Source organism: Caloenas nicobarica, chromosome 3 (assembly GCF_036013445.1).
Source record: "Caloenas nicobarica isolate bCalNic1 chromosome 3, bCalNic1.hap1, whole genome shotgun sequence".
Lineage (NCBI taxonomy): Eukaryota > Metazoa > Chordata > Aves > Columbiformes > Columbidae > Caloenas > Caloenas nicobarica.
The window spans coordinates 20,185,298-20,198,463 of record NC_088247.1 but is presented as its reverse complement, the minus strand read 5'-3'; the positions used below and the strand labels follow the sequence as shown (position 1 = coordinate 20,198,463).

At 38.9% G+C, this 13,166-nt stretch overlaps 1 protein-coding gene across 1 annotated transcript in view; it reads right to left on the bottom strand.

Moving 5' to 3' along the window:
- The window catches only part of MYT1L (myelin transcription factor 1 like), a 220,148-nt gene that overhangs the window by 1,113 nt on the left and 205,869 nt on the right, over positions 1 to 13,166 (bottom strand). Inside the window, exons 18-19 of the mRNA XM_065630596.1 lie at positions 5,843 to 5,934; positions 4,024 to 4,127 (exon numbers count right to left, since the gene is read on the bottom strand). Of these exons, the coding sequence (XP_065486668.1) occupies positions 4,024 to 4,127; positions 5,843 to 5,934 (196 nt within the window). The remainder of the gene's footprint in view (positions 1 to 4,023; positions 4,128 to 5,842; positions 5,935 to 13,166) is intronic.

Here is a 13,166-nt window from a genome sequence, read left to right as displayed (position 1 = left end):
CAATTGCATGTTACTCCGATGGAAGTACAAATTCAGAAAATTTTCTAATCAAGACAATGATTTGCAAAACTGAAGGAACTGAAGAAAATTTACACACAGCCAGGAGAGTGAGTCTGTGGGGCATGACCACATGTGCAGGTGAAGATAACTGAGGGTTTGCTCTGCCTGGGTTCCCAGGTGAGCAGACCCAAGTTAGCTCTGACCTTGCATGGTGCTGTGCCTGAGCTAAAAACTGCTGCTGGGAGGTGACTTAGCCGAGCTCGTGCAGAGCTCTGCACTAACGTAGCTGGCAGGATTTCAGATGAGCACTGGCTTATGTCCAGCTCGTCGAGAGCACAAGAAGAGCTCACTCATTTCTAGCTACACTTGCCTCTCTAGACCTGTCCTTACTTTCCACATTGGACGACAACCATTGACATATTTTACAAAGTGTACAGTGTCCATTTGTGTATGTGTATAGGTTAAAATATGCATTGACAAGAGGATGAAAAAAGATGCCAGAGAAGTGGAAAAAAATGCCAAAGAACACAAGGTTTTCAATTCTCAAAATGAGCTTTATCCATTTCTACATTGGCACAGACAGCTAACTGTGGGAAGAATTGATACAATTTAAATGCTGATGGGAAGGCTGGACGTTTGCGCAATAATAGCAGGGAAAAGGGGAAAAGGTTCTTAAGTGAATATTAACTTGACCACGGATGAGTAAGTTTTAAAAAACTGTTGGCACAATCAGGTTGTCAGATGCCTCAAGTTTTATTCTGGACCTGAAGTTTCAGTCTGCTTATGGAAATGCAATCCACCAGTTGATAAGGGTAACTTTGACAAGTGATGTGGCTACATAAAATGATCTTCAAGTATCTCTTACTTTGACTACAGGTGTTTATACAGCAGTTAATCAAGCTTCCAGTATTAGAGGGGCTTGATTTTTTCAAAAGTAGTTGATTCTGAGCTATTTCCACAACACAGGGAAAATGCTTTCTTCAGCTTTGAAACGGGAAACACATCCTTTAGTGTTTGCTTTCTGCGTTTTATGTTGAAGAGCAATGCTGTATGCAAATGCAAAACATCTTTCATAGGTCCTCATTAGAGTCAGTCATGCTCCAATATTTAGCCCAAGAATTGTTTTTCGTATTATAGACCGAAGTGAAGAGTGTGATGTCAATGAAGGCCCAGTTCAGTGCGGCGTACTGCTGCTGCCTCACACTAACTTAAGTAGGAGCTGACATTTTACAGATTTTCCAGCTTGTTGAGTGCTGCTACTTGAACAGATCTTTTTTCTTTTTTCGTGTGAGATGCTGACCATCTGCAAATACAGTTGCAGCTGATCAGCGTGTCTCACAATTTCATTTAGTGCTCATCTGTAAGTATCTTAAGATAACTGGCATACTTTATTACTGTATTCAACTGCTTAAAGGCTGGAGTTTCTCTCCCCATGTTTTACACTAAAGCTAATGAATGTTCACTTGTATCTTTTCTAAAAACAGGATAACCTGCTGATTCTACGAGACAGGTTTTTTGCAGATTTTTCTTTCCCCCTCTCCATGTGTTTCTGTCCCTTTCATACTTTGGACCTGCATGTTACATTTGGACAAATTTACCAGAAGATCTTAGACTAAAAATACTTTCTTCCAAGTATTAAAGCAAAAAGACAGCTGAGTAAAGGAGAGTTTTATGAAAGCCTCGACTAAGAAATAGGCTGCAGCATGACTTCTCACTTTATTAAATATAAAAGATTCTACATGGAAGTTCCTGTTGTAGGAAAAACTTTTGCTGGCACTTACAATTATATGGGATGCTAATCCTTATCAAACAAGACTGTTACTACTTCTGGTATTCACAGAACTTCCACTATTTTCCCACTGTTTATTCCCCACCTGTGAAGACTTGTTGAAATCTAGGTTGCACAATGATTTTCTAAAGGCTTATCAGCAAACATTTTGTTATGTTCAATATAATTTTACCATTGCAAATAAAGGGGACTGTTGCCTGTAATCCTCTTAATAGATTGATAATTACAAGAGTGTAACTCTCTTTTGTTGGAAGTGTAAATTGCTTATCATCAGGAGAGTGTATGGATTCAAAGCTGAGGCCTCTGGATTTTTGTGAAGTTTGACTCAGCTAGGATTTTCTGCAAGGCATCAGTAGCATGTTGGGTAAGAACAGGTAAGGATTAGACCAGACTGCCCAGAGACTGTGGAATCTCTAGTGTAGGCAGTAAAGGACAGGACAGACAAGCATCTGTCCGGATTGGCTTAGGAAGAGCTACAGAAGAAGAGTGGTGGACAAAATAGCCTTTCAAGGCCTCTTGTAGCTCTGTTTTCTAGAATCCTGTTAATTATTTTAATGATAGTATGTGTCATTGTCAGTCATTCTACACTTTTTCTAAATCTGCTGCACCAAGGTGTGAAAAGCATCCTTTCAACTCGATGGTAAAATCATCAGCTGAGGAATTAGGGATTTTTTTACCAAGAACAGGCAGTGGTGCCAGGTAGTGCCTAATCTGGTTTGTAAGAATATGAAATGGTACTAGCCTGAGGTATGAAAGCTGGAACTGAGACCACCGAAGTATGTTGGCTGTACTCATTTCAGATCAAAACTTGACGTGAAACTCATAGCTAAATCTTTGACACTCCATGTATGTTTTATGCCTGTGATAGTGTTATTATGGCTTTATTTTTTTAATTCATCTGGTCAAAAATAAAATTTAAAATGCTGACAGTTATTGACAAATGGAGCATTTACCTAGTGTACACATGACGGCCAAACTACTGCACATTTTAAAATCTCAGCTAAATCAGTCTGTATGTAAATAGCACACACAGTGTTCTGTTGAGCTAATGAAAATATAAGGTAGGTTTGGAAGCTGTCAGATTCAAAACTTAGGACCAAATTCCTCCAACAAACACATATATTTTTTCTGCTATTGATTATTCTTCTTGCTTTACATTCTTGCAGATTTTTCCCTCATCCTGCAGTTACACTTGGTCACATCAGAAATCTGTGCAAAATGTAAGTCAAATCCTATAAAGGCCAAATAATGAAAACAGAACCCTAAATACAGAAATAAAATAGAAGTGAGGTTTCAATAGCAATTTGGCTAAAGTTTAGAAGTCAAAGAAAAGCCAAGCTGAAGAGGCAGATCCTGCCTTCTATTAATGAGCATACAAGAGGAGGAGGAGAACAATGGACATGGTGCTCTTATCCTCAAGCAGCAGACTAAGAAGCAACAAGGAATGGTTTACCCTCTTTCCATCAAGATCAATTGGATGATTGTGACCGTGGGACTAAAGGCTGATAAATGGTGAGAACTGTGGTAAATCTTACTGTTGGTACCTATGCTCAAACCATGTGAAGGAAAAAGCACCAGAAGCTATGTTGGACACTGGAGAATGCAAGGGAAATAAATAAATAATTTCCTTTCTTTGCTTTTTTCATCTAGTTTTTGAACTGCTGAATAATGAGGTTTTAAATAATAGTCTAATGTCAGGTTTTCTTCCCCCCCCCCCCCCCCCCCCCCAACAGATTTATGTGGAACCTAAAAAGAATTAAGCTGGATCTGTGGAAGCACTACTGCTGCCAAGGGCTGCACTTAGTGTACCACATGATGAAGCGAAGTGTAATCTCTCTATCTAAATTTCCTCTGTAAAACAGACCTGGCAAAAGCCATGTTGTCCATCTGGACTCCTTCACCTTGTAACTTATGTTAATGACCATGATCTCACACAATATTTTAACCACTATTCGAAAGGCATAGCCTTATCAAGAGGAAATACAAAGTTGACCATGACAGGGTCATACTTTTGTTATTATTTTAAAGAATATTTTTTGCAAAGCCTTTTCTTCTTTAATGCTGGTAACTGACGTGGAAATTGAATAATGGATATTGTTTTCTGATTTTATAAGTGGCAAATCACAGATAGCAATCATGTAAGAAACATAAAAGGGAACAATATATTTCCTATATTTCTTTTAATCAGTCATATAGAAAAAGCAGCTGAATTTAGGGCTTCATAAAACTGTTACCTGAGTTCTGAGTTTAATCATATCAGCTTCCATCTGGGAATTGGATTCATTTAGTTCTTTGATTTCTTCATCTAACTGTTTAATTTCTTCATCATTTTCTATACCTATGTGATATAAAAATAAAAGGGGTGTTAAAACAATTAAACTTTACATCAGAGTTCAGTGAATTAATTATTTCCATATTTGAAAAGAAATTTATTTCAAGTCTAAGTATTAAAGTAAAAAAGAAAAAGAAAGTGTTCCTCAAACTTGTCTTTTGAAGTTAAAACAATGTCGTTTCCACTACTTTTACTTTAAAAATTGCAGTAATTTTCCAGCGAGAGTGTTCGAAATGCCTGGAGGATCAATACGACACACCTTTTTCTTTATATGCGCTGATTTTAACTTTATGTTGTAAGAAATGCACCTGCAGCAATAAATTCAGCTCCACTGTCACATGTAACTTATTTGAAAGACTGTGTCCACTTATAGGTCTTCGGAAGGAAAATAAAATATCTTAACATGCTAATCTCTTCATAGTACAGCATTGTCAGTATCATTTGTAACTCATTCAGAAGATTTTTTTTTCTGGACACAGTGAAACTTTGTTGATGCACTGGGATTTATTGTGATTCTGCTGTTGCTATTAATAATTTCATGGTTCAGAAGGGTGTTATTAAATAATGCTGTGTAGGATAATTTGCAAAATGGAAGTGATTCCCAAAGTTTTATACCATAAATATTTAGAGAACAGAATTTTAAAGGTACCAGCATCTTTAAGGATTCAGACAGGAATAAACTGCAAAGGTTTGATTTATTTGCCCTTTTAATTCCTATAACAAAGCACAAAATAGCCCTGGGAAGAGACAGACCAGTTCTCTCTCAAGTCAAAGTCTTAACTTCTAAATCTAGAGAAACTGGTGTTCCCACTGTCTTGTTCTGCATGGCAGATACAGTTTTCAGTACTTCCCAGGTTGCAAAGAAAATTACATCCAGATCTTCCACTCCTTGGTTACTGCCTACTGAACAAAGGCAACCAAGTCTTTCTCCAGCTGTGCTGGCAATGTGGCTGCAATGGCTCCTGTGCTGCGTTGACAAAGCATTTTCTGTATATTTTCTGTAAATGCTTTGTGGCTCCCAAACACAGTCACCACCAGCAGTTAAGAGGGCAGCATCTGTAGGCATGCACATCATGGACTAAGTGACTACATAAAGTTTTCCAAGAAAACTCACGACTTAGGCACCTCCTGGCCAAGCCTTTCATGCATTACTTATTTGAACTGAAGCACGTACTTTTTGCTTTTATTGCACTTCCAACTATCAGGGTATTATCCTGACTTTTATCCAGGGTACTTTAATCATCTTCCCTGCAATTCAGGGTTCCCAGGAAGGACTGCAGATTACCGGAGGTGAAATGGCACAAGGCCATCTACATCTGCCAGAGCTTACAGAGTCACAGCTCCAAATGAATTCAGGGGAGCTCATGAGGACTCAACACCTCTGGAAATCAATTATTTTTCTCTTCTGAATCCTGCAACAATTTAAGACCAACTATCCACCTTGGTGAATGAGCTATGAACCAGGAAATTATAATGGTGTATTCTACTTGGAAATATTTTAGTGCTTTAGATTTATGTGGACATAACTCAGGCCAGTCTGACCATTCCACTGCTGGCTCAGATTTCCACAGCATAAAACCCAGTTTCAATTCTACTAACAGTGCATTCACAATTTATACAAAAAAGATTTACACATGTAGGAAAAAAAAAAGCCCATAGGGTAATGATAACATTAGTTCACAAAGAAGTAATATTTAAAAAGGTAATGATTAAAAATTTACCATTACTGGCCCGCTGCTTTATTGTTAGCATTTGTTCTCCAGACAGCTTTGCTTTCTTCATTGCTGAAGTAGCTCTGGGGCATCCTGATAAACTGTGAACAGTAAGGAGCCTGTTAATTTTGATAGGCCATTTAAAATAAATCTGTAATCCAAAACTGTAATAAAAAGAGTATTGGATACAAAGTTTATCTTCACTGTCTGGCACTGAAAGAGTGTATTAGTCTGGAAAAAAAGACTTACCATAGTGATTTAATGATTTTATTCTTTCTTCCAAATTCTTTTTGTATACACAGTTAATATAAAAGTCAGATATATCTTGTAAAACTGTAAACCTGGGAACAACAGTCCAATTTTCTAAAGACACAATGGTCTTAATAAAAAATTTTCTTTTAAAAACAGTTAAACAGTTACTGTGTAAATGCTCGCCTTTGAATTTACACGTTCCCACTCTGAATTTTCAGTCTTCTTAATTCATATGACAAGTTAGAGAATCCCTCAAAATAAAATTATCTCTGAAACAGCCCACAAGTATGGCATTCAAACCCCAAACAGACCAACAAGAAACCTGGATGCTAGAACTATGCACTTGAATATGCAGAAGAATAATGAAAACAAAGTATGCTCACAAGTATTAGAAATCTACTGTGAGATTCATTGTGCCTGCAGCCAAACTTCAGTGCCAAAAACCCAATCATATTCCCAGAACATGGTTGTGCACACCTAGTTTTCAGGACTGCCTAACCCTGTAGATATCTTCTCGGCTTGTCTGGAAGTTTACCTCTCTACTGCTATCTTCAGTGTGCTCCAAATCACGCTCTCACACTGAGGCCCCAGGTACAATGTCCCATATTTGCACTACTAAGCTTCCCTATTCTACAAAACACGGTGGCCACGTTCTAGCTGCCTAATAGCAACTGTCTCTGGCCCACGTTAGCTCCACTGGAAAGATACGTATTGCAAGAGTAAGTCCTTGTGCATCACTGCTACCTCTGCTGCAGTTCAGGCATATTGGCACCAGGTGTCCTCTGCCTAAACTGGAAACACAAAGATCTGGGTCCTGTGCTCCGTTTTTGCCGCAGGAACTGTTGGAGAGTTGTTCTGCATGGATTATCTACCTTCTTCCAGAGGTACCCGAGTGAGTCATGAGTTGGTGAGGGGAAAGGCAAAGGGCTGCCTATTTTTGAGCCGACTAGTGAGGATGCAGAAGGCTTCCACATCCTGCAGCCAGATTAGTTTTGTTCTTAACCACTTGGTCTAATACGATATGCACGGACAGAGGAGGGCTTAGATCAAAAGGACTTTCCTTCCATGCAGCTGCATACCCCAGTCACGAGCTTCCCCTTTTGCTTTCCTGACCCTTACGCTTTAACATACGCATCATGTCCCGCTGTGACTACCTTTACCTTGTTGTTGGTCTGCCCTTAGAAGAGGCCATGAATGAATAGGTCCTTACTTTTCCTGTGGCTTTACACAATTTAAGAGAGCATTTAAAACTCCCAGAGATACCAAATTCAACACAGGGGAAGATGCCAAAGCCAGACCATGCCACAAAATTCCTCTGGAGGTCTTTACTGGCAAATCTGTCTCTCTATTAACTGTATATTGTATTTGTGTATTGTATTGTAAGTGGATTAGTTCACTTACGTGAGCCACGCACTTACAATTCCATTGAAGCAGATACTAAGTTAGTAACCTAAATTAGAGGGCTGAGTTCTACTACAGTTTATTTAACTTGGCTAAATTCTGCTAAATTTTGCCCAGCTGTGTTCTTAATTAGGTTACCTAAAAATACTTTAAATAATTTAAAAAGTAAATTAGGACTTTCAGGATAAGCTTCTGCTCTTCAAGGAAATTCTACCTTTTCCTTTCTATCTTCTTGACTATGTGTACTCCTTCTCAAGGTAACTGCTCTTTCTTTAACTTGAGAACAACCAAAAGAGGGCAGGAAGATGAAAAACAGGACTAAGTCAGCATTGAACCAGAAGTGGGCTGTTCTACAAAGGCTGAACATAAAGGAGGTGTAAAGTTAACCAAAAAGCTTGAACTGAAGATCCCAGTGAGACTGGGAGTGGCTCGAGATCACTAGAATACTGAAGGGTAGAAGGAGGCAGAAGACAAAAAGAAGTTGGTATGATTTTGTCTCAAATATCTCGAGATGTAATTTGTCTTCCCATGACTGGCAAACAAAAGAGTACAAGTGAAATCCACTTCAGTTCTTTAAGATTTAAGAAAAATATGTTTTAAACATCTCAAAAATCAAAAAGACCAAGAGAAACATGCTAGTAGTTTTGGTAAGGATAATACTTGTCCTCACATCAAGTTTAAAGCCTTTATAGTTGGTGCCTGTGCCGTAGGTTTTCTGTTACAAGTGGAACTAGTGTATAATCGATCCTGCTTTGGTTTATTTTTTGTATTTTAACAGATCTTACACTGACTTTTACATAAACATGGAATTCTGAAGCTTGCTCATTCCAGCAAAGGACTAGTAAAATTAATCACAGTTATCTCACTTGCTACTGCCATTATTCTCATACACGTGAGAAATCATGCAAAAAAACCCCCCAAAAAACCCAGATGAGTATTCTTTCCATAATAAAAAATTAATAAGATTTTCTAACAACATTGCTGGGAGTACTGCTGTAATAAATACTGTATAAATGTACCGAACCTTCATTTATCTCTGCCAGATCGTAGATGCCACAGGATTTGAAGTTACAGCATTTTGGTGGGGCTGTGAGAAGCACCACCACTCAACTCCTGGCTCCGAGTTCCTGATTCAGCAGGAGCTGTGAGTTGCTGCTGCCACAAAGGCAACGTATCGACAACCAGGTGGACATCAGCGCCTTGTCTATTTGAGATGCAACGTGTCTTGACTCTCACTGAATTTCTACCATTGGGCTTAATCTCAAAAGTGCAGTCTGACACATCATCCTTGAAAGCCAACCTCTGCCATAATTTACAAAATCCTATGAAAAATGAATTAAACTGTTAGATTAAATTGATCTAGGGTCAGATATTGCCAATCTCCTGTAAGGCATGTGCTAAAATTTGAGAAGGTCTCAATTTTTGCTCGTTGGTGGGAGACACCTAACATCAGAACACATCATTTATTTGGAAATGTGGTTTTGTTGGGCATGAGTGCTGCATGCTGAGGTGCATGGCTCGGCCCCGCTTGTGCAGCTTTGCTTTGCAGGACATGGCGCTGTTCGTGCAACAGATGTTTCTACACAGTCTATACCTGCAGGACTGACAGGTAGAAGAAGTGACCGTGTTTTACACCATCCAAGTTCAACCTGCATTAATCAGGGTTGTTTTTTCAGGAAGACTTAATGAATGGAGGCATGCAGAGGTAAAGTACTCGTAGCTCTATAAAGTGTACAAAATAAGGTTCATCAATATGTAACAGCTACATTTTACCCTAACTGCCCTGAAGAGTAGCGACTAATGGAAACCCAGTTATCCCGAAGGTATGCACAAAGTCTTTGTGCACCAATTAGGATAAAGAGTACAAGGTGACTGCATCTGTTAGAGTTGAACACAATGTGAGGAATGAATTTTCTTTTTTGTTTAGGACTGTGGTTACGTTACTGCAGCCTATGTGTAGCCATATATTCAGTGGATTTAGGAAATAAGGTGAAATAGGTCCCCAAATAAAAGAAAAATTACTGGAGAAAAAACATTTGTAAGGGACATCTAGCTAGTGGTTAGTGCACATTTACCAAGATATTTAGTTCACAAACAAAGAAATGTGGGCTAAAATCCTGAACTGCTTCAAGAATGTAGTTGCACTATCTTCAGGGATGCAAACAAAGGAGGTCATCTGAGTGGAGGATGTTTGATCAAGTGGAGCAATTGTCCGGGTGACTGATTTTAGTTATCTGGGTTCCAGCTGTGCTCTGTTAAATACATTTTTTGCCTCAGCAGACAGATGCAGCCTTGTCCCTCTTGAAGCTGAAAGAATTGTACTTGGCCTGTCAAGTGAAGAAAACATTTTCCAAACAGAGAAGTATGGATGTGGGAAAGGAGACAAAGGTCAAATCAAATGCAACTTTTGTATCTGGTGTGTGAAGTCCTGAATTTTACAAAGAAAGAAAGAACAGGATGTAAAGAAATCAGAGCCCCAACCTGGAGTACCCAAAAATCATCCTGAGGGCTGACTTTGTAAACACTGTAACATGTTTATAGATGCACTACCACAGTGATTTTTCAAAAAGTTAAGAAAATGAAACACTTTTCCTGTTTATTAGAAGTAACATTGCCCATAGACTAGAGAAAGGAACATGTCACCTCTCTTAACTAGAGATAGATCCAAAACAAGACCCAGATGTAAATCCTTTTGATATTCATGGAAATACAGATCACAGTGAAAACTGCTGTTTTATTTTGTTAATGGATGAAACCTTGCTTTTATGACTAAGCTCCTAAGCTATTTGGTAATGTTTGAAGTTCAAGTTAAGAGATCAAACTCAGTGATCAAAGTGGCCCTTTCCTTGGTTTAATATTAAATCCATGAACCGCTCAGTTTTTCGATGTTGAAGGGTACCAGCTTTAGTGGTTTCCTTATTCCCATGGGTAAATTCTGCTACACACCTTAGACGATTAAATATTCTATGCACAACACCAGCACAGATAAAAGGAACTCTCCCTTGCTCAGCATTCATTTTTATTTACATTCAAGGGTGATTGGCTTTTACCCAGTCTCTTACTGATCTGTGAAGTAAAGAGATTCCAGGAGGGAGGTTTTGCAAACAAGGTAGTTTAGTTTGCATGGAGATTGCTGCGACTCACAGAGGAATCTCTCCTGACCACCAGGCACCCAATCCCAATTGCCTTTGTGCTGTAGTGGAGGAAATCGTCCGTTCAGCTCAATTTCAGAATTCTTCACTGAGAAAGAATAATTCTGGTTAATGTAGCGCTTTTTAGGTGTTGTTCCCTGGTTAAAGTTTAGTGGGTTTTTTGGTTTGGTTGCTTTGTTGTTGTTGTTGTTGTGTGGTGTGTTTTTTTGTTTGTTTGTGGTTTTTCGTTGTTGTTTTGCTTGTTTGTTGGTTGGTTTTGTGGGGTTTATGTGCGTTTTTTTGTGCACTTGCAACTCACACTTGCATATTGATACAGAAGAACTTTTAATTGAATTTTCAGTCAGGAGGGAAATCTAAGTTAAAAAGACTGAAAGCTTGATATAATGTAGAAAGTGGCAGCTCCTAACCCAAATCTGCTGAGGAAAGCAACTGAGATTATATTCTGTTTAAATAAATATTTGCATTGGCTCCAGAGCTAAGGAAAGTTAAAACGCTACCCAAGTGGCCATAAAAGAAATATAGCCATTATAATAAAGACAAAATGTAAAATTTTGAAAACTATTTTAATGATATCTGATCATTGCTTCAGAAAGACCTTCAGGAAATAGTTACTTTCTTATTTTAGAGAGGGAGGGCTTAAAGCAGCATTCATATCTGGGCAGTCAAGCATCAAATGGACAACTATATAGAGTGAATGGCTATGATACCCAGAAAATGAGAGGGTATTTGGTTTTTATTGGAGATTTAAAAGGTAAAATAGTGTTACAGCTTAAACATGCATATCCCTAATAACGAAAGAATAAAACAAGAATCAAATAAGAAAAACAAAATAGAAATTATACAGAGCTGTGAACATGGTCAAGCTGAAAGAACAGGCTATGAGAGTAGACTGAATTTGAAAGGAAAGTCCCTGGGGCATAAATATACTCCAGAAAAAGGATTAATGAATCTTGAAGTGCTGGCACTTGAAGAGCACTGCCAAATCTGCCCTTCAACTGGGCACAGCAGTCCTGTGGCAAATTTACATAACATTTTGTTAATTAAATTTGCTTAGTCAGCAAAGAGGCTCTGTGGGTGAGCTTCTCACATGTGCTTATGAGCTTTGACCTGGATCATCCCTGAACAGGGAAGGAGGTTTGACTCTTGCCCAATGATGCAATAACTGTTCAAAAGTCTCTATTTTTGGTGAGTGAGGAAGCACTGCAACACTTCACACAGTATACAGGTGGCCCTTCCAGTAAGTTATGGGGAAGGAGTGTGCACTTAATCAAGCACCACTGAGTGCCCCAGGAGCTGGGGGCCACCTACTGCAAAGTTTAGCAGCCTCTCTCTGGTCTTGTGACTGCACATAGTATGACCTGAAGACCACTGGATTTACTGCTCAGTCAAACAGGACATGTATCGTGAAGGAGAAAACAGGCCGAGACTTCTCTGTGTATAAACAGGTGAGGTGTATCTCTAGCTACATACCTCTGATTAGTGCTTGTGGGCAGCTAAAAATTTCAAGAGATCTATTTAGTGACCAAGCCCAGCTCACTTAGGCACTTAAAATGAAGCACAGTTTCTCCAGGCACTTTGGTAGACAGCAGAGAGAAAACAGGCATTTCAAGAGGAAAATTCTTCCCACCTCAAATCTAAAAAGCCATCCAGTCATCTCTGCTTTTTTATGGGCTATGCCTGGAATGAGGACAAACAGGCTTATAACCAGAGAGCTTCTGCTAAGTGCCTGGAATCAAGGAGATGTCATATTGCAAGCACCTGTACGAATTACTATCTGTTGTCGTTTGTCAGGTCTCCTCAGCAAAATGATTTTTCTTATTTATATTGTGCTGTCTGCTTTTTCTCATATAAATTTCATATTATTTTCTCCTTGACTTTCCCAAGATAAGTAAACCTCTTAAGTCCTTTTAGATTAGCTCTCTGTTAGGAGCCTTTCAGTTTAATAGACTACATCTAATTAAAATGCTATTCCATCCTTCTACCAGCTCGTAATGAAAAGAGCTGGCACAACTACCCACAGTCAGAGGGCCTTACCCTTTCAACAACCAAGCTCTGAAGTTAGCCACTTCTGACTTTTGCCAAATTTTAACTGATCTGATGGAAGTCTTCCATGGTAGGTGTCTGGCCAGCCTCAGATTTTTCCAAATGTCATAGGAAAAAATTTCCATTTCTCAGAATATATTTGTATACCATTGTTTTCTCCACATACCTTGTTTTATTCATACTGAGGGGAAAAAATACCAATAATTTAGTGAATATCTCTAATTATCCATGAATTGGAACAAGACATTTTGCATGGTATTGCTCTGAGTTTAGAGATGCATTCTGCTGCCCTCAGGAAAACAAATGTAGATTGGGCAAAGTTATAAACCCCTGACAGATTGTCACTTGGACACGCTCAGTAGATGTGAGTTAGTGTTTGGCTACCAGACCTCTGTGTACTTTGTGTGTGTAGCAACTGGGAACACCTTCTCTGCCATCAGCCCCGTTCAGGGCTGCAGGCCCTGGAGCAGAAGGTTGCTTGCTGG